The sequence below is a fragment of the Pristis pectinata genome, chromosome 20, assembly GCF_009764475.1.
Source record: "Pristis pectinata isolate sPriPec2 chromosome 20, sPriPec2.1.pri, whole genome shotgun sequence".
In the NCBI taxonomy this organism is placed as follows: domain Eukaryota; kingdom Metazoa; phylum Chordata; class Chondrichthyes; order Rhinopristiformes; family Pristidae; genus Pristis; species Pristis pectinata.
In genome coordinates, this window is record NC_067424.1 from 35173432 (window position 1) to 35194130 (window position 20699).

The window sequence follows — 20699 nt, forward strand, 5'->3', positions numbered from 1 at the left end:
AATGGGAATATCAGTGACTAGGAGGCTGTGTGGTGAGGGGTCAGTGGGGTTCAATGATCAGCCGCTGACTTCTTGCGGTGTTTGTCAGTGACTTGGAGATTAATTCAGAATTGCAAAGAAACATTTTGCCAATGATAAGAAAATGGGCAGAGTGTTTGACTGTGAAGAATAACGCGCTTGATTGCTGCAAATTGCCAACGAATTCACTGGGTCAGCACCAAAGTGTTGAAGGGAACTGAGTGAAGGGACATGTGAGGTTTGGGGAGGGCAAACGAGGTGAGGAATTATAGGATACGTGGTGGAATTCTGGATTGTGGAGGGGGATTGAGAGATCTGCAACTGAAGTCCACAGATTCCTGAGATAATGGGACAGGGCAAAACCATTAAAGAGGTACACAAGGCACTTGTCTCTATTGTCTGAGACATTGTGTTTGTGAACAGGGAGGTCACGTCACAACTGTATAACACACTAGAATACTGTGTACACATCGGTCACCATTCGATGGGAAGGATGTGCCAAGGAGGTGAATGAGAAGCTCGCTGAGGTGGGAACAATGTTGAAGAGCAAAATAACTGCAGATGCTGGAGATCTGAAACAAAAAGAGAAAATGCAGGAAAGACACAGCAGGTCATTCAGCATCTATGGAGGGAGAAACAGAGCTAATGTTTCAGGTCAATGACCATTCATAAGAACTGGGAACATGAGTTCTGATGAAATGACTTCCAGTTCCAATGGAACTCATCGACCTGACACGTGAATTGTTTCCCTGTCTTCAGACACTGCCTGACCTGCTGAGTGTTTCCAGAATCTTCTGCTTTTATTTCTGGATCACTGGGGAGAGACAGCCGGCGAGGGTTACTTTCCTTGGGATACCAGATGGAGACTTAATTGAGTTGTGTAAGACCATGACAGATATTTACAGTGTGAACGTGAAGGACCATTTCCCTTGATGGAGGTTAATATCCCTGAAACATCAGCTTCAGTGAATTGGTGGGAGGGAGGAAGGGAGTTGAGGGAATTATTTCAGCTGAGGAGCAGTGTGTGTCTGGGGCTCACTGCCTGCGAGGGTGAGAGAGGCAGAGACCCTCAGCTCACTTCAGTGGAACACAGACGGGATTTGTAGAGTCACGACCTACCAGGCCATGGACTGTTAACTGGGGAGTGGGAGTAATCCATGGAATGCCATTTAGCTAGCATGGCAGTGGTAGTCCAAATGGCCTTCCTCTAGGCTGTACACCTCTCACCTTCTCTGAGGAACTGGTGATCATTCCCTCTGTGCATTCCTCCCCTCCAGTTACAGGCGGAGCTCGCGTCCCTGCACAGTAAACAGGATGAGACCAGCACTGAGAACCAGGAGCTCAAAGTGACCAATCAGGAGCTGGAGACGCGGCTGGAGGGGATCCGACTGGAGCTGCGGGAGGCCCAGGATCGGCTGGTGATCCTCCAGGAGGAAGCAGCTCACCGGGAGGAGAAGGGCGGGTGAGGGAGCCCACACACACCACACACACTGTGCAAACACCCTGTACACACACATCACATGTTCTTCACATGCTTCTCAGACACCCCAAATTTGTGAGCAATCCCTGCCCATGCACCACTGTGACACCCTGCACAAGATGTACACACTGTTTATGCAGTGCATATACGCTTTGCTCACCCTTACCTTGTCACATGCATCGTGTATACCCACAACACATTGTGTGCACCCTGCACTCTGTGTATATACACTGTACGCCATGTACAGACCAGGTGCATTTTATTCTCTCTGTGTAGGATATGTGCAACATCTCTGGTCACTGGTGACTCACCTCACTGTCACTGACCCTCTCCTTTTGTCTGATACTTTGGTCCCATTGCAGAAACTTGGATCGATCTCCAGACAGTGCGGGACCTTGTTCCGAAGAAACCTTCCAGCAGGTAAAGTCAGTGCAGAGTATAGTATTGGAAACGTTTCAGGGAACAGGAGGAATCAGCCTTTAGGGTGGTCAGGCTGATCAGAGGCAGTTGCCATGGATTTGTGAAGGTAGCTGCTGTCTGACCAATGGGATTGAATTTTTTTTGAGGAGGTAGGAAAGAGTCTCAATGAGGGGGGAGCGGTTGATGTGGTCCACATGGATTTTATCAGTGTGTTTGACAAAGTCCCACAGGTTAGATTGAAGAGGAACGTAAAAACTCATGGGATGGGAAGTTAGATTAAAGTTTGGGTCAGCATTGGAATTCAAAAATTAATGCAGGATATATGGTAGAATACTGGAACGTGGAGGGGAATACAGAGATCTGGAACTGAAGTCCACAGATCCCTGAGGTAATGAGACAGGGCAGAATGGCTAAAGGTGTGCACAAGGCACTTGTCTCTGTTGTCTGAGGCATGGTGTGTATGAAGAGGGAGGTCACGTCAGAACTGTGTAACACATCAGAATTCCGTGTCACCATACGAGAGGAAGGATGTGCCGAGGAGGTGAGTGAGGAGCTCACTGAGGTGGGAACAATGTTGAAGAGCAAAATAACTGCAGATGCTGGAGATCTGAAACAAAAAGAGAAAATGCAGGAAAGGCTCAGCAGGTCATTTGGCATCTGCGGAGAGAGAAACCAAGCTCACGTTTCAGGTCAATGACCATTCATAAGAACTGGGAAAGTAAGTTCTAATGATATGAATTCCAGTTCTAATGAACTCTGGCAACTCCACTGTGACCACACGGCAGCTTTGTGCTAAATGCTTCCCTTCTGCACCAGAAATCTCTATCACTGTATGAGGAATTGCTAATCTGAAGTGGTCCCTCTGTGCGTTCCTCCCCCTCCAGTTACAGGCGGAGCTCGCATCCCTGCGCAGTAAACAGGACGAGACCAGCGCTGAGAACCAGGAGCTCAGAGCGACCAATCAGGAGCTGGAGACGCGGCTGGAGGGGATCGGACAGGAGCTGCAGGAGGCCCGGGATCGGCTGGTGATCCTCCAGGAGGAAGCGGCTCACCGGGAGGAGAAGGGCGGGTGAGGGAGCCCACACATACCACACACACTACACACACACTGTGCAAACACCCTGTGCACACTGCACATGCTCCACACAACCTGCACGCTGTGTACACACACCACAATATGCATACACTGCCTCTGAACTAGGCACGCGCAATGCTTGCTGGTTTCATGCGCTGAACAGAATGTGCATCCACAACGCTCTGTACATATCCTGTGTAATGTGTACACATACGTGCTACACACCCTGTACATGCCCTGCATATTTTACACACATTGTACAACATTTGGACATGTGTGCATCCTGACACCCTGTGTTGAAAGCCCACACGCTCATTGTGTGTACATGCAACACACTGCACACATCCTGCACAGACGAGTCCAGCTCTGCACATGGGCTACACACATGCAACACATCACACAATGCGCACAAATGCAATGCCCTCTAAATGCGCCCTGCTCGCTCTGCAAGCAGCTGGAAGGTGTAGACAAGGACAGTTTGAATGGACGGACTCAGCCTTACCCTGATATGGTGAATGATTGGGGTCCCCCAGTCTTAGACTCCCTGATCAACAGTAAAATCCGGGGATCTGCTTTGGAATTTGGGTTGAGGTGTTAGTGGGTGATGAAATCCAGCATCTGGTATCTGTGGAGTATCAGCTCACTGTCACTGACACTGATTCTTTGGTTTTGCTACAGAGAGTTGGATCAGACCCCTGGCACTATGGGACCATGTTCTGAAGAAGCTATTCAGCAGGTAAAGGGCACATTTTGTTTCAATATCTGTGGGACAGGACAAATCAGTGTTAGACAGGTGCGTGTTAAGCAAGGGCAGTCTGTGTGGATCTGTGAACGAAAGTTCCGGTTTGACCGACTGGATTGAAACTTTGAGGACATAACTTGGAGTGTCAATGTCTGTGGAGCAGTTGATGTGGCCTATGTGCATTTTATCAAGGATTTTGACAAGGTGATGATGAAAGTAAAAGCCCACGGTACCAGGGGAATGTGGTACCTTAAACCAAAAGCTGGGCCAGTGGTAGAAGGCAAGGAATAATTGCCAGTGGGGACATCAGTGACTGGGGTCTGTGTGTGTTGGGGTACAGCACAGATCAATACCAGGCCCCATTAGATTACATGGATAAGAGTTGAAGAGCCTTGACCTACAAGGCTATGAAGTGAGAGCTGGGAAGTTGGATTCATTTTGGCTACCACGGGCATGATGGGCAGAAGGGCCTCCTCCTGTGCCATACGTGTCTTTCGTGCTGCAACGAATTGGTGATTGGTCATTGAATGTTCCTTCCCCCTCCAGTTACAGGCGGAGCTCGCGTCCCTGCGCAGTAAACAGGACGAGACCAGCACTGAGAACCAGGAGCTCAAAGCAACCAATCAGGAGCTGGAGACGCGGCTGGAAGGGATCCAACTGGAGCTGCGGGAGGCCCGGGACCGGCTGGTGAACATCCCGGAGGAGAAAGAAGGGTGAGTAACAGTGTTTCCCCTTCCCCCATCATACTCTACACGTACTGTACCCCGTTAAACACACTGCACTTTATATACACTACCTGTACTGCACAGTCTCTCTGCACACTCCACAATCCACGCACACACACACTACACTCACTGCTACACCCCTTGCACACAAAGTGAACACTTTGTACAAACATTGCGTACACTCCATACAATGCGTGCACTGTCCGCATGTTGTGTGTACATAGCATGCATTCCACATGTATCCTGCATACAGCCCACATCCACCCTGCAGTGTGCATTTAATCCACACAACGAGCACACACACTGCACAATGTGTAAACACTCTACACACAGTGAAGACACACCCCATACATACTGCACACTGTTAACACAATTGACAGACATGTCACACAGACTCCACACAGTCTGAATACCATGCACACACACCAGTACGTGCACAGAGTGCAGACGTTCTGCACGAATTCCGCAGATTCACTGCATTCTGCCTGCAAGCACACATGGTGCGCATTCCCTGCATATTGTGCACACTTTGCAAACTTTGCATACACCTTGCACAATTCCCATAAATCTGGCTAAGTGTGTATAAACACCATGTTCATTAACAAGCCCAGTCTCACCCTTTGTTTCTTCTCTTTTCTCCCCTTTTACAAACATTTATTTGCTAAAAGCACTACAAAAAGGCACCCAGTGCCAAAAATACTACAACTAACACAAGAATGTAGAAGAAAAACTATGCAAACTACATCTCTGCAGCAATAATGCTAACTAACAACCGCTAAATGCACCCGCAACACTGCAGATGAGAATCGCATTCTTGCCGTCCACAACACACGTGGTCCCCTGAGGGGTCTGCCGGTCGTGGAATTCCAACCAGGGTGCCCGCAGACCCAGTCTCACCCTCCTGCAGTGAGTGAACGCAGTCTCCAAACCACACGGGTTCCTGTTGGGGAGCAAGGACTTCCAATTATCATCGCCACCTCCACTCTCTCTCTCGCTTTCTTTCTCGCTCTCTCTCTCTCTGTCATTCTCACTGACGCTCTCCTCGGACCTGACTGACTCCTTCCCTTTATTACAGAGGCCGGGATCAACCCTCTGGCAGTGGAAGTGCAGATTCTGATGAAGCAGTTCAGCAGGTAAGGAGGCAGAAGGTGGGGGATCGCAGGCACAGTCCACTGTGCTCTGGTGAATGGCCAGTACACACAGGGGGGAAGCAATGTAGACCCGTTGCTTAGTTGGGACTGCGGGCAGCCAGAGATCGAGTCACATAAGAATTAGGAGCAGGAGTTAGGCCACTCGGCCCTTCTAGCACTGGTTGTAAATTCGCTGATGACGCAATAACAGGAAGGAAGTTGAATTGTGAGAAGGTTGCAAAGGGACATAGATGGGTTAATTAAGCGGACAAACTGCTGGGGGGAGGCTCAGCAGGTCAAGGATCATCTACTGAGGCAAAGAGATGGTCGGCGATTCAGGTCGAGACCCTGCACCTGCGACCTGAAACGTCGACCATCTCTTCACCTCCACAGATGCTGCCTGACTCACTGAGTTCCTCCAGCCGTTTGCTTTCGTTTTGCTCTGCATTCCAACATCTGCAGTCTCTCGTGTCTCCAAAGTTTTTGCAAATGAGGGAAAATGAGAAATTGTGCGTTTTGGTTGGGAGGAGAAATTTTAAAAAAGAGGCATGTTATCTAGATGGTGAGAGATTGCAGATTTCTGAGATGCAGAGGGATCTGGGTGTCCTGGTCCACGCTTTGCAAAAGGCAGTGTGCAGGTACAGCGAGTAATTAGGACAGCTTACAGAACAGCACCACAGAGTCACAGAGTTACATGACGTGGAAACAGGCCCTTCGGACCAACTCGTTCATGCCGACCAAGTTGCCGCCCTGAGCCAGTCCCATTTGCCTGTGTTTGGCCCATACTGTGTCCCTCTAAACCTTTCCTATCCATGTACCTGTCCAATTGTCTTTTAAATGTTGCAATTGTTCCTGCCTCTACCACTTTGTCTGGCAGCTCGTTCCATGTATGCACCACCCTCTATGTGAAAAGCTTGTCCTTCGGGTCTCCTTTAAGTTATTTCCCTCTCACCTTAAAACTGTGCCCTCTGGTTTTAGACTCCCCTACCTTGGAAAAAAATGATTGAGACCGCTTACCTTATCTAAGCCCCTCATGATTTGATTAACCTCTATAAGGACACCCCTCAGCCTCCTATGTTCCAGGGAAAACAGTCTTATCCTATCCAGTCTCTCCTTATAACTATGGAATTTAATACAAAACATTTTGGTACATAGTACAAATGCTTCAGTTCTGTAGGGCACCAGTGAGATCACATCAATGTACTGTATTGGCCTCTCTGTTTAAGGAAGGATAGCTTCATTGGAACAGTTCAACAAAGGCTTATTTAATTCCTATCTGGAACAGCTGGATTGTCGGATGCAGGAAGGTTTGACAGAATTGGCTTGCAGCTGCTGGGTCTGAGAAGAAAGAGAGGGGACCCTGAGGAGTCTCGACCGTGTGAATACCGAGAGGACGTTTCCTTTGATGGGAGAATCGAGAACCAGGGGTCACTTTTTAAAAATTAGAGGTTGCGCATTTAAAGCAGAATTGAGGAAAATATTTTTCTCTCAGAAGGTCATTGGGCTTTGGAGCTTCCTGGAAGCAGAGTAATTTTAAGGCAGAGGTAGATGGATACTTGATAAGCAAGGGGGTGAAAGGTAATGGGGGCAGATGGGGATGTGGTTACAATTAGATCAAGCATGATCTTTTTAAGCAATGGAGCGGTCCTGAGGGGCCCGATTTTCCTTTCTTGCTCCTGATTGGTTGGTTTGACCATGGCTGAGAATGGCGAGATTAAACTGGGTGAAATACTGGCAGGAACTCCAGGTCAGATCCAGTCACCAAACGGGAACTTTGGCTGAAAGGAAATGCGTGTAATCACAACAGGGCTTCAGAAAGAAGGGTGGCAGGAATTCCATTTCTTTCAAATCAGTTCTCTGGAGATTTTCTTTCCTTTTGTTGCTAATGAGTGGTGAACGTGCAAAGGATAACGAGATAGTCCGATGGGTAAGCCAGGAATACCCTTCTTCTCATTTTTTTGTCCCATGTATTCAGGTGTTGTCTGCAGAAAACAACTTTGGAATTTCCAGATGGAGAAGATTGAGGGAAACCAATCTTCTCCAACTCTGTCTGGACCATTGTAGATTCCAAGCAGGATTCTTGATGCTGGGAGCGCGAATTTAAGATGTGAGTGGGAAGAGTGTGGGATAACATCTGGTTGTGGCTTTTGTTGGACAGGTTGCTATGGTGATGAGAGAATGTGAGAGAGACATGGAAAGTTTTGGAGTTCGTTCAAACTGCATGTTACAATGGATTTTAATTACCGCATTCCTCCCTTCCAGTTACAGGCAGAGCTCGCGTCCCTGCGCAGTAAACAGGACGAGACCAGCACTGAGAACCAGGAGCTCAAAGTGACCAACCAGGAGCTGGAGACGCGGCTGGAGGGGATCCAACTGGAGCTGCGGGAGGCCCGGGATCGGCTGGTGATCCTCCAGGAGGAAGCGGCTCACCAGGAGGAGAAAGAAAGGTGAGGGAGCCCACACACATCACACACTGTGCACACACACTGTACGTGGTGCACACACACCACACACTGTGCACTCACACTGTACGTGGTGCACACACACCACACACTCTGCACACACACTGTACGTGGTGCACACACACCACACACTCTGCACACACACACTGAACACAGTGCACATACAACACACACTCTGCACACTCAATGTACGCTGTGTGCACATACTCTACACAGTGGACACACACTCACTGAACTCTGTGCACCCACTGCTACACTGCACACTGTGCACCCACTGCTACACTGAACACTGTGCACACACCGCTACACTGAACACTGTGCACACACCGCTACACTGAACACTCAACTCACACTGGTTTAGAACAGCTTGCGCACACCCTGCATGTTGTCTGCTTCACTGCCCCAACACCACGTGCATCACCTCGATACCCCACACTCTCTGCTCACCTTGCCTGCACCATGCTCAAACCCTGACTACACTGTGTATGTTCCCAGCACGATGCATTAACCCTGTGTACACACCCTACACACTGCACCTCCAGACAGTGTGAATGGGCATGTCAAACTCCTGCACTGATACGGCAAGTAACAGAGCTTTCCAAGCCCTGGGAGTCCTTGGTGAACGACAAGAACGGGGGCTTTGGGGTTTGGGATTGAAGTTCCAGTGAGGAAGTGCGTCTAACAATTAACGTCATCATTAACCCTTCTCACTGTCCCTGATACTCCCTACTCGTCCCTCTGAATGTGTGGTCTCATTACAGAGAGCGGAGTCGATCTCTGGACAGTGAGCGGGCACAAGCTGATGAAGCTGTTCAGGAGGTAAGGAGGGACGGGTATGGCAGTGGAACGAGGGAACCCGGCCGTGGCCGTGTGGGTCTGAGGTTGAGCTCTGGGGGTGCAGTGAGGATTCACCACCGCTGGGCTCAGACGGCAGGCAGCAGGCGAGAACAAGGAAGGTGGACTGGGTGAAGCTTGGGGGAGCCTTCACCGCGTGGGCGCCATGGTAGGTAGAAAACGTGTGGGATCTGAGTTTCTGACTGGCAGTGGGGAACCTTCACCACCCTGCCTGAGAGAGGCGTCATGGGTAGACAGGCTGGTGAATAAGGTGTTTGGCTTGCTGGCCTTCATCAGTGAGAGCACTGAGTACGGGAGCTGGGATGTGTCGGATCCGGTTATTTTCAAATCCGCAGGTTCTTTCAGGAGTCCGAGAATGAGTTGTAAATGACTTGGTGCTTCACAAGGTTTTATTGGAAAAGTTTAAAACAAAGAAACAGTCACAGAGCACGTGGCACTAGCTTTACTACTGGGAGATGAGCCGAGACAAAAGGAACTAAAATGAGCTCGGGCCGGGGGGAGAAGAGAGCAAGAGAGAGACAGAGGCAAGAGAGAGACAGAGGCAAGAGAGCAAGATAAGCAAGAGAACAAGAGATGCAAGAGAGAGATTAACAAAAAAAACACCTTTTACACCTGAGATAAGAGGTCCTCCTTAGCTAACAATAGTCCAATCAGAAAACCTATTAGATACCTGTGGCAAAACCAACCAATGAGAAACCACGTGTTCACCTGCTGAACGAACCAATAAGCTAAGAAGCGGCCATTCCTTGTGCAGCCACTTGAGGTGTGTTAAACACTAAACATGTTAAAAATCTACTTAAAACAGTCAAATCCAACATGTTATGTTGCAGTTGTTTTAAGTCATTGGTGAGGCCGCACCTGGAGTATTGTGTACAATTCTGGTCACCCTGTTAGAGAAAGGACATCATTAAGCTGGGAAAAAGTGCAAAGGGGATTTACGAGAATGTTGCAGGACTCAAGGGACTGAGTTATCGGGAGAGATTGGGCAGGCTTTATTCCTTGGAGTGCAGGAGACTGAGAGATGATCTTAAAATCGTGAGGGGCATTGATAGAGTGAGTGTACAGTCAGCGAAAGGGGATCAAAAACTCAAGGGCACAGGTTTAAGGTGAGAGGGGAAAGACATAAAAGGGACCTGAGGGGCAACTTCTTCATGCAGAGGGTGGTGGGTATGTGGAGTGAGCTGCCGGAGGAAGGAGTTGGGGTTGGTACAATAACAACATTTAAAAGACATAAGTACATGGATAGGAGAGGTTTAGAGGGATGTGGGCCAAATGCAGGCAAATGGGACGAGCTTAGGTGGGTACCTTGGTCAGCATGGACAAGTTGGGCCAAAGGGCCTGTTGCCGTGCTGTGCGACTCTATGACTCTCTATCTACATTAACACTGTGGCTTCAGGATGAAATGACTCAAATCCTCTTTCAATTACCTGCCTCTGTGTGGGACATTTGCTTAACTTTGCTCTTGGACCAACGGTTATAGAGACAGGGGGCAGCCAGTGTAGCAAACTTTGAGAGATAATCCGTTGTGATTCAAGGGGGGAAATTTTTGGTGGCGGTGGAAGTCAGGTGAAACATTTTCCTCTGGAGTCTGACTCCATTCCCAGCACCATTCCTGAGGGGAGGACCAGGAGATTGAGCTCAAAGGTTGGATTGTGCTGACGGGGGTCAGATCTGTGATTTGATTGTGGCTGGGAGGTTGCTCACAGAGAGCGAGAGCTGGATAACATTCCGATAAGTGGCCCACACAATGACCTCCTCCAAGTGGCAGAGAGTCTAAGCAGCATTGCCATCACCGTGACCAGATCTTCCACTGCTAACCTGCTGGCGGCCACCATTGACCACAAACAACACCAGCCCTGCCACATAACTAGCCTGGCTGCAGGAGTCTGTCAGATGCTGCTCCTGGGTGTCCTCTGGAGCAAGTGACTCACTGAATGATTCCACAAAGCCTCCTAACCATCTGCGAGGGACACACACACTGAATGCAGCTCTAACAATACTCAAAGAAGCTCAACACCATCCAGGATGAAGCAGCCAGCTATATAACATCCCATTTTCATCCTAAACATTGACTCCCTCCAGTATCAACTGCTGTGTGTACCGTCTACAAAACACACTGCTGCAAGACGTCTTCAACAGGACCTCCCAAACAAGCCAGTCCTGCTGTCTAGTTACATAGAACATGGAACATAGAACATGACAGCACAATGTTGTGCCGACATTTTATCCTGCTCTAATATCTATCTAACCCTTCCCTCCCACATAGCCCCCTATTTTTCTATCATTCATGTGTCGATCTAAGAGTCTCTTAAATGTCCCTAATGTATCTGCCCCCACAACCTCTGCCGGCAGAGCGTTCCATGCACCCACCACTCCCTGGGTAAAAAGACTTACCTTTGACATCACCCTTAAACCTTCCTCCCATCACCTTAAAATTATGCCCCCTTGTGTTAGTTGGAGAAGAGCAGCCAGGGGTTCAGAACACCACCATCTCCCAGTTACCCTCCAGGACACGCACCATCCTGATACTTAAATACTTGGCTGTTCGTTAGCAGTAATCAGTCAAATCCTGCACAGTGTAGTTAGACTGTGGGAGAAACTTCTCCAGACTGACTGTGGTTGCTCATAAGGTCATGAGGTGGCTCCCTGACACATCCTCCAGCACTACAAGGGATGAGCAAGATAGAATTTGAACCCTACTTCCTAGGAGTCAACCATGAATGAATCATGTGGAAGACTCTGATATGGGCCTCAGAAAGTCAGTGAGGCTGAAAATCTGAGAGGGGAGGGAGAAAAAGAGGAAGAGGACAGAATACAGAGAGAGAGAGAGAGAGTGACAGAAAGAGAGCAGAATAGATATATTGAGAGAGAGCAGCAAGAGAGAGAGAACATAACAGAGAGAGCAGAATAGAGAGTGAGAAAGAGCAAAATAGATAGAGAGTGATAGAGAAAAAGAGCAGAATAGATAAATAAAGAGAGAAAGAGTGGAGTAGGTAAAGGGAAAGAAACTGAAGATGTGATTAGGAGAAGGGCAGTTGGCTTTGAGTCGACTTTGAGACGACTTACCTTAGACTGCCTCTGTGTGTTCCCCCCCTCCAGTTACAGGCGGAGCTCACGTCCCTGCGCAGTAAACAAGATGAGACCAGCACTGAGAACCAGGAGCTCAGAGCGACCAATCAGGAGCTGGAGACGCGGCTGGAGGGGATCCAAGAGGAGCTGCGGGAGGCCCAGGATCGGCTGGTGATCCTCCAGGAGGAAGCAGCTCCTCGAGAGGAGAAAGAAGGGTAAGAAATTCCTTAGGTGATTTGTGGGACATGGAGCATTTGCATTCCAGTTTTCCCAGTCCTGGTGTTTCCAGCTCTTTCCCTCAGGGATTCCTGGACATGTTATTAGCTGCTTTGTGACCCACTTTCTCTGGTGCTCAACAGCATGGAGTGCAGGTCGCACCTGAGCTGAAGTTTGTGGTGCTGTGGCCTATTTGTCCATTCATTGGATTCATGGCTTAATCCAAGAAGTTCTGAGCTCTGAGTTATTCTTGGGTTCACATATCTCACTGGAATCCCACTTCCCTACAGTGAAAACCAAGTCCACATTTAACGATCACTTCTGACTATAAAATTGGGCGTGAGATCCTGTTTTCCTTCAGTGCTGGGGCACTAAATTGCTTGCAGTTTTGATTCCAAATCGTGTGTACACATTATTAGCTACTTATTGAATCGGAGGTAGGCTCATATAATGAAGGAGTCCAGGTCAAAAAGGTCTCGGCATTATTCAAGTGTTGGGTTATAGAAAGGACAAGTAAATTTGAGTCACACATAGGTCAGGCTATGGTCATCTTGAGCACGGAAGAGGACTCTGTCATTGGTTCACATAATCCTTCCAGTGAATTTGGAGGATTTTGCAGAGGTGGTGTTGGTGGTACTTTTCCAGTGCCTTGAGATGTCTGATGTAGGTAGTCCAGGTCTTAGAAGCATATAGGAGGGCAGGGATCACTGCTGGCTGGTAGACAGTGAATTTTGTGTCAGGCCTGAGGCTTTGATCTTCAAATACCTTATTTGGTAATTGGAATTGGTTTATTATTGTCACATGTACCAAGATACAGTGAAGAGCTTTTGTTTGTGTGTCATCCAGACAGATCATTCCATACATAAGTACATCGAGATAGTACAAAAGGCAAACAATAACAGAATGCAGAATATAGTGTTACAGAGAAGATGTAGTGCAGGTGGACCAATAAGGTGCAAGGGTCACGATGAGGTAGATTGGGACTTTAAGGGTTTATCTGTATCATATAAGATGTCCGTTCAAGAATCTTATAACAGCAGGATCCAAGCTGTCCTTGTGCCTGCTGGTACGTGTTCTCAAGCTTTTGCATCTTCTGCCCGATGGGAGGGGGGAGAAGAGAGAATGACCGGGGTGGGAGGGGTTCTTGATTATGTTGGCTGCTCTCTCGAGGCGGCAGGAAGTGTAGACGGAGTCAATGGAGGGGAGGGTGGTTTTTGTGATGGACTGGGCTGCGTCCACAGCTCTCTGCAGTTTCTTGTGGTCTTCAACAGAGCAGTCGCCATACTGAGCTGTGATGCATCCAGATAGGTTCATCTGTAAAAATTCCTCAATTGACCAAAGGCTATTGTATTGAAGGTGGAAGTGAACTTCATTACCAATGTCTACCTTAAGCAAGAGCTGGCTTCCGAGATATGGAAAATGGTACTACATTATCAAGATCTGCTGTAAACAACTATAGCTGGGAGCTGCAGGGTTAGGTTAGCAGAGGACTTGGTCTTGCTAGTGTAAGGACCATCCTCAGGTATGCTTCAATGAAAGAGTCAACAATGGGCAGGCGTGGTAGTGTAGCAGTTAGCATGACACTCTTACAGCGCCAGCAACCTGGGTTCAATTCTAGCTGCTGTCTGTAAGGAGTTTGTATGTTCTCCCCGTGACTGCGTGGGTTTCCTCCGGGTGCTCCGGTTTCCTCCCACATTTCAAAGACGTACGGGTTAGGAAGTTGTGGGCATGCTATGTTGGCGCCGGAAGCGTAGCAACACTTGCGGGCTGCCCCCAGAACACTCTACGCAGAAGAAATATTTCACTGTGTGTTTCGATGTACATGTGACTAATAACGATATCTTATCTTATCTTATCTAATGTCTTGGGAGTTGGTCCCTGAGTGTGGGCAATTGCAAGTGTCAGCCGCATACTGGGCTCCACCGTTGAGGTTTGGGTGACTATGGTTCTGGAGTGTGGTTGCTGTGGGTTGAACAGTTCCCCATCAGTTCCAAAGATTGATTCCACCCCATCGGGAAGTTTGTTGGAGGAGAGGTGAAACATCAGGGTGAGAAAGCGTTGGGGCAAAGTGAGGTGATGCATTTGGGCATGTGCAACAAGGCATGGGAATACACAATAAATGAGAGGACGGGGAGACGGGGTGAGTGTGTGAACACAGATCCGTAAAGGTAGCAGGACAGGTCTATAAGATAGTTAAAAAGTCACAAGGGTTTCCTTTATTAACCAAGGCACAGAACATAGGGGCAGAGAGGTTACTGTGGAACAGTAGCTGGATCAAAGTTTATGTTCTGTGGTGTGTTCCCGATCTCTATGTTGCTAGAACAGACCGGATTTCACTTGAGTGGGTACAGAGGAGGTTTATGTGGATGTTGTTGGAACAGGAAATTTGCAACCGAAACCTAAGACTGAGAAAGTTCGGATTGTTTTCCTTGGAACAGAGGAGGCTGAGAGGAGACTTAATTGAAGCCGACAAAAGTGATCTGGATAGAGTTAACATGAAGGACCTGCTTTCCTTAGCAGAAGGTTACAGGGTTAAAGTTGTAGGTGGACAGGTTAGAGGGGAGGTGAGGTAGCATCTTCTCACCCACAGGGTGGTGAAGGTCTGGCACTCAGTGCCTGAATGGGTGCCACAGGCAGAAACCTTCACGACGTTAATCAAGTGGGTGTGTATTTGAGGAGCCGTGACTCTGGATCTGTGGGCCAGGAGTGGAGGCGGGGTGGGGGGGGGGGGGGGGGTGCGGATATTAGCTTGGCAAGCTCTTTTACAACCAGTACAGTCATGATGGGCCAAATGGCCTCCTCCTGTGTTGTAAGTTTTCAATGATTCACTCATTCTTCCACACGAGCAGCATCCTAATCATCTGAGCCTTTTCTGCGTCTTCATTATTCCTCACATCCAGAGCAGGGAGGGCTGGAGGCACTCAGGTCAGGCAACATCCATGGGGAAAGAAACAGAGGCAAGGTTTCAGGTCAAGGATCCTTCACTGGAACCAGAAATGGTCTCTCCACCCCTCCCTCCCACACAAAACGTGCTTCTTTGCTCATTTTTCCTGTTCAGACCTTGACCTGAAAGATTGAATCTGTTTCTCTCCCCACAGACGCTGCTCGACCGGCTGAGTAACCAAGCACTTTTGCATCAGCTTTCCAGCATCTGTGGATTTATGGTCCCATTAGCCTTCCAGGTGAACCAGCTCTCTACCTCATCCTGGTGTAGGGCGGAGCTCCCTCTTAATCATGGGATCACCCTCTCATCCAATAGCGGGCCACCAGCAGCAATCGCTATCCTACACTCTCTGGCAGTCAACACAGACTAATGCTCTCCTCCCTCTGTAACCCCTGTCCCACAGGCTCCAGAGAACTCGCTCCATCCGACGCCGTGCCGCTGCCAACACTTCGAGCAAACCAGACACCCGGGGAGTGGACCCTGGACTCCCCCACCTGATGGTCGAAGGTCAGGACGTGACCCCGGAAGGAGGCGGAGATGGAGCCCACGAGGAAACAGCAGTGGCCTCGGCAAGAGACGGAGCAGCAGAGAGAATCGAAGAGGTAGCTGGGCCCGGGAAACAAACCCCCTCCACGGTTAGAGCAGCAGGAATGTCTCTTCCTGCAGGAACCGGGTCCCACAGTATTGTCCCCACAGAGGGACTCAGGTCGTCTCACAGAGAGACTGGGGTCCCAGCCACACTCAGAGCTGCCCCCATTGTGAATAAGCCTGTTAGATTTGAGTCTGATGGAAGATAGTTGGGGTTGGGGAGTTCAAAGCCAAAGTCGAGTTTGTTCTCATGTGCACAAGTACATGTACGCACAGGTGCAATGAAAAACTTACCTGCAGCAGGCACTTGCATCAGAGACACAACATTCACAAGAAAACCATAAATAAAACAAAATTATACAAGAAAGAACACAATTAGAACAAAAAAAAACAAAGTCCATTGGTAGTGCAAAGTGGTCATAGTGTTGCAATACTGAGGTAGTGATTAGGGTTGTGCTGGTTGGTTCAAGAACCGAATGGTTGAAGGGAAGTAGCTGTTCTTGAACCTGGGTGGTGTGGGACTTCAGGCTTCTGTACTTCCTGCCCAATGGGAGCTGCGAGAAGATGGAGTGGCCCGGATGGTGGGGATCTCTGATGATGGATGTTGCCTTCTTGAGGCAGCGCCTCCTGTAGATACTGCCGATGGTGGGGAGAGAATGTGCCTGTGATGTATTGGGCTGAGTCCACTACTCTCTGCAGCTTCTTGTGTTCCTGTGCATTCGAATTGCCGTCCCAGACCGTGATGTAACCGGACAGGATACTTTCAACAGTACATTTGTAAAAGTTGGTTATATTGTTTGGTGACATGGCGAACCGCCTTAACCTTCTTAACCTTCAGAGAGATTGAGAAGAACTGAGAGAGAGAGAGAGAGAGAAATAAAGCTTGAAAAGAAGGGAGAGAGGGAGTCAAAGACCAGGAGGAGGATAAAATGGAGAGCAGGGGGAGGAGGAGAGACATAGATCAAGAGGGATTATATGAAGTGCTGGATTCCAATGGGGGAGGGTGAGTGATACATGGTGGTGGTTTCAAGTCACCCTCTTGTTCTGATTTGCCTTTTGATGTGGTTCATCCCCCCCCCCCCCCCTCCAGTTACAGGCGGAGCTCGCGTCCCTGCGCAGTAAACAGGACAAGACCAGCACTGAGAACCAGGAGCTCAGAGCGACCAATCAGGAGCTGGAGACGCGGCTGGAGGGGATCGGACAGGAGCTGCGGGAGGCCCGGGATCGGCTGGTGATCCTCCAGCAGGAGGAGGAAGGGTAGGAGATGGTTCCGCACAGGAAGCTCCCTGCATACACATCCTGCATATTGTACATCAAACTGGCACACTCGCATACCTCCTGCACACTATTCACACACCGACCTCCGTGTATCCACCCGGTATGTACACTGAACACTGTGCACACCTTGCACACACTGCATCCATCCTACTCCTGGCATACCCAGGGGCAATTCACAGCAGCCAATTAACCTCCCAGACAACGTGCCTTTGGCATGTGGGATCGTGCAAACTCCGCACAGACAGGTCCAAGGTCAGGATCAAGCCTCCAAAGTCCAGCGTCTCCAGGATTCAGTGCCTGACTTGGCTTCCCGTAGCCTGGAAAGGGGAACAATCTGGGACTTGGGAACGAGTGGACTGTGTGGTGACGAAGTTTACCTATTACTGCCACCTGTAACCCTTCTCCCTGCTCTTGTCGCCGACGCTGTCTCTTTCCAGTTTAAGTCAGAGAATCATACAGCATGGATACAGGCCTTTCGGCCCACCACATCCATGCCAACCAGTGGGCACCCATCTGTATTAATCACATCTTCCAGCACTTGGCCTGTAACCTTCTCCACCTAGGTGATTCAAATGCTCCTCTAGACACTTAAATGCTGTCAGCAACTCTGCTTGCATCACTCTATCCGGCAGTGCGTTCCAGGTACTCACCACTCTCTGGGTGAAGGTCTCCCTCAGATCCCCTCTAAGTCTCTTACCCCTTACCCTAAATCAATGTCCTCTAGTTTTATCTACCTCTGATCTGGGGAAAAGTTTCCTTCAGTCGACCCTATCTATACCCCTCATAATTTTATATATCTCAGTCATTTACCCTCTTAACCTCCTCCGCTCCAGGGAAAACAGACCTCACCTCTCCAGTCTCTCCTCATAACTGAAACGCTCCATCCCAGGCAACACCCTGGTGAATCTCCCCTGCACCCTCTCCACCGCTATGACATCTCTTCTACAGTGTGGTGACCAGACTGCACGCAGTTCTCCAGCTGAAGTCTGGCCAACGTTTTATAAAGTTGGAGCATTCCTCCCTGCTCTTGTATTCGGTACCTTTACTATTGAAAGCCAGTGTCCCATATGCCTTCTTAACCACGTTATCTACCACTTTGAAGAACCTTTGCACTCAAGTCTTTGATTTTATTTCAGAGCATTGGATCAAGCTGCCAGCAGCAGGAGATTGCTTTCTGAGGAAGCTGCTCAGCAGGTAATCAGGGCTGGGGGTGAGAAGGGAAGAGGGAAGTCAGTCACTAACTCGGCACCTGATGAGCTCTGGCTCAGGGACAGTACACACTGAGGTTACACGTACTGTTAGCAAGTTTATACAGTGGATGGGAACGCACTGCCCACTGTCTGACTGTGGATAAGGATTCAGGGAACTGTCTGGGTGAAAACAAGCAGGAACTGGGTCAGAACTGTCGTCACTAAGCGGGCAGTTTGGCTGAGGGAAAATGTGCACATCTCAGCACTCTGATATGTTGTAAAGTGGGGTGGGGCGGCCGCAATTTTCTATCGTCTTTGTATAAGGTTAAGGTGAATTAATCGTCTTCAATTGAGCTGGCTCTGTGCCAGAGATCTCCTTTGTTATTGTCACGTAGAAAATTGGTGAAATATGACATAAGTGTGGGCAATCTGTGAGAACTGGGCTTCCTCTGTAATTGTTACCTGTACACAGGAGCAAGCTGCCACAGGTGGTCAAGTGCTCTCTGAAGGGTTTGCAGAGGGGAAACCAAACACACTGAATTGCCTGTGGAGTCTCGCTATGGGTCTCAACCCGATCACTGTTGGTGGATTTGGGAAACTGGTCAGGAGCTGAAAAACTGGATTGAGCCAACAGGGATCATGCCTGTGATTAGCTTCTGTGGGACAGGGATGAGAGGGAACGCCAAGATGCAATCGCAAGTCAGAGAGCAAGAGTTTGAGAGGAACCCGGTCGGCTTAGGATACGTCTTATGAGATGATTTACTTTAAATTGGTGATTGGACGTGTTCCCTCCCCTCCAGTTACAGGCGGAGCTCGCGTCCCTGCGCAGTAAACAGGACGAGACCAACACTGAGAACCAGGAGCTCAAAGTGACCAATCAGGAGCTGGAGACGCGGCTGAAGGGGATCCAAGAGGAGCTGCGGGAGGCCCGGGATCGGCTGGTGATCCTCCAGGAGGAAGCAGCTCACCGGGAGGAGAAAGAAGGGTATGAAAGATTGCACACATCGTGCTAACCCTGCACATTGTGCACACACCAAACATGTGTGCACACACAGGACAAATATTGTGCATACCCTCCACACTCTCCCTGCCAACACTCCGCACATGATGCACAATCTCCAGACACTGTGCATAGTCTCTGGAACTTATGAACACTGTGTATACTATGCACACACCCTGCATGGGATACTCCCTCCATCTACTGTAGACTCTCTCTGGACACTGTCCACAATTTCCATGCACTGTATTCATATGTATACACGCTTTGTACATGTTCTACACATACTGTCAGCCAATCAGCATGGCTCGGTCCCAGAAACTCAGCTCCTGCCCAGTGTCTGAGCCCAATGCTGGTACATCAATCTGCACTGCTTTTACTGCACACTGCAGGTTTTCTACAGTGTATGCTCCATGCATATTGTGTTCAGTCTCTGCACGCCGTGCTCACTCTCCACATGTTAAGCACATTCTTTGCACATTGTATATATTACCTCTTGAACTTTGTCAACTCTCTCTGCACACAGCCCACATACCTTGGATGCACACACACACTCTCTGCGTGCTCTGCATGCACCCTGCATTATCTCCACTCTTTTGGCACACTGTGCACATAGGACAGTACAGCACAGGAACAGGACCTTCAGCCCACCATGCCTGTGCCGAGCATGATTCCAAATTAAACTAATCTCTCCTGCCTGCACATGATCCATATCGCTCCATTCTCTGAATATTCTTGTGCCTAAGAGCCTCTTAAACACCACTATCATATCTGCTTCCACCACCACCACTGATAGCATGTTCAAGGCACTCTGTATATATAAAAAAACTTGTCCTGCACATCCCCCTCTCACCTGAAAGCTATCCCCTCTTGTATTTGACATTTCTACTCTGGGACAAAGATTCTGACAGTCTACCCTATCTATGCTGCTCATAATCTTATAAACTTCTATCAGGTCTCCCTTCAGCCTCTGACATTCCAGAGAAAACAGTCCAAGTTTGTCCAACCTCTCCTAGCTAAAACTCTCTCATCCAGGCAACATCCTGGTGAACCTCTTCTGCACCCTCTCCAAAGCCTCCACATCCTTCCTACAGTGTGGCAACCAGAACTGCTGCAATCCTCCAACTGTGGCCTAATTGGAGTTTCATACAGCTGCAACATAACTTGCCAACATTTATACTCAATGCTTCGACCGATGAAGGCAAGCATGCCATATGCCTTCTCTACCACTCTATCCACTTGTGTTGCCACTTTCAGGGAGTTGTGGATTTGCAGCCCTCAATCCCTCCGTACATCAATGTTCTTAAGTGTCCTGCCATTTACTGTATACTTTCCTCGTGCATTTGACCTCCCAAAGTGCAACACCTCACACTTGTCCAGATTAAACTCCATCTGCCATGTCTCCGCCCATATCTGTAACTGATCTATGTCCTGCTGTATCCTTTGACAAAATTCTTCATTGTCCACAACTCCACCACTTTTTATGTCGTCTACAAATGTGCATGTATTC

At 48.9% G+C, this 20699-nt stretch overlaps 1 protein-coding gene across 45 annotated transcripts in view; it reads left to right on the forward strand.

Annotated features, from left to right (window-relative positions):
- LOC127580681 (ras-related protein Rab-44-like) overlaps positions 1-20699 on the forward strand; it is a 107503-nt gene that overhangs the window by 44698 nt on the left and 42106 nt on the right. For 13 of the 45 annotated variants that reach the window (XM_052034382.1, XM_052034381.1, XM_052034394.1 and 10 more), the window contains 13 exons: positions 1296-1480; positions 1861-1918; positions 2803-2987; positions 3672-3729; positions 4282-4448; positions 5536-5593; positions 7853-8037; positions 8814-8871; positions 12007-12191; positions 15540-15771; positions 16815-16981; positions 18139-18196; positions 18993-19177. In XM_052034382.1, the coding sequence (XP_051890342.1) occupies positions 1296-1480; positions 1861-1918; positions 2803-2987; positions 3672-3729; positions 4282-4448; positions 5536-5593; positions 7853-8037; positions 8814-8871; positions 12007-12191; positions 15540-15771; positions 16815-16981; positions 18139-18196; positions 18993-19177 (1781 nt within the window). The remainder of the gene's footprint in view (positions 1-1295; positions 1481-1860; positions 1919-2802; positions 2988-3671; positions 3730-4281; positions 4449-5535; positions 5594-7852; positions 8038-8813; positions 8872-12006; positions 12192-15539; positions 15772-16814; positions 16982-18138; positions 18197-18992; positions 19178-20699) is intronic. The other 32 variants (XM_052034401.1, XM_052034410.1, XM_052034428.1 and 29 more) reach the window with 24 other exon arrangements.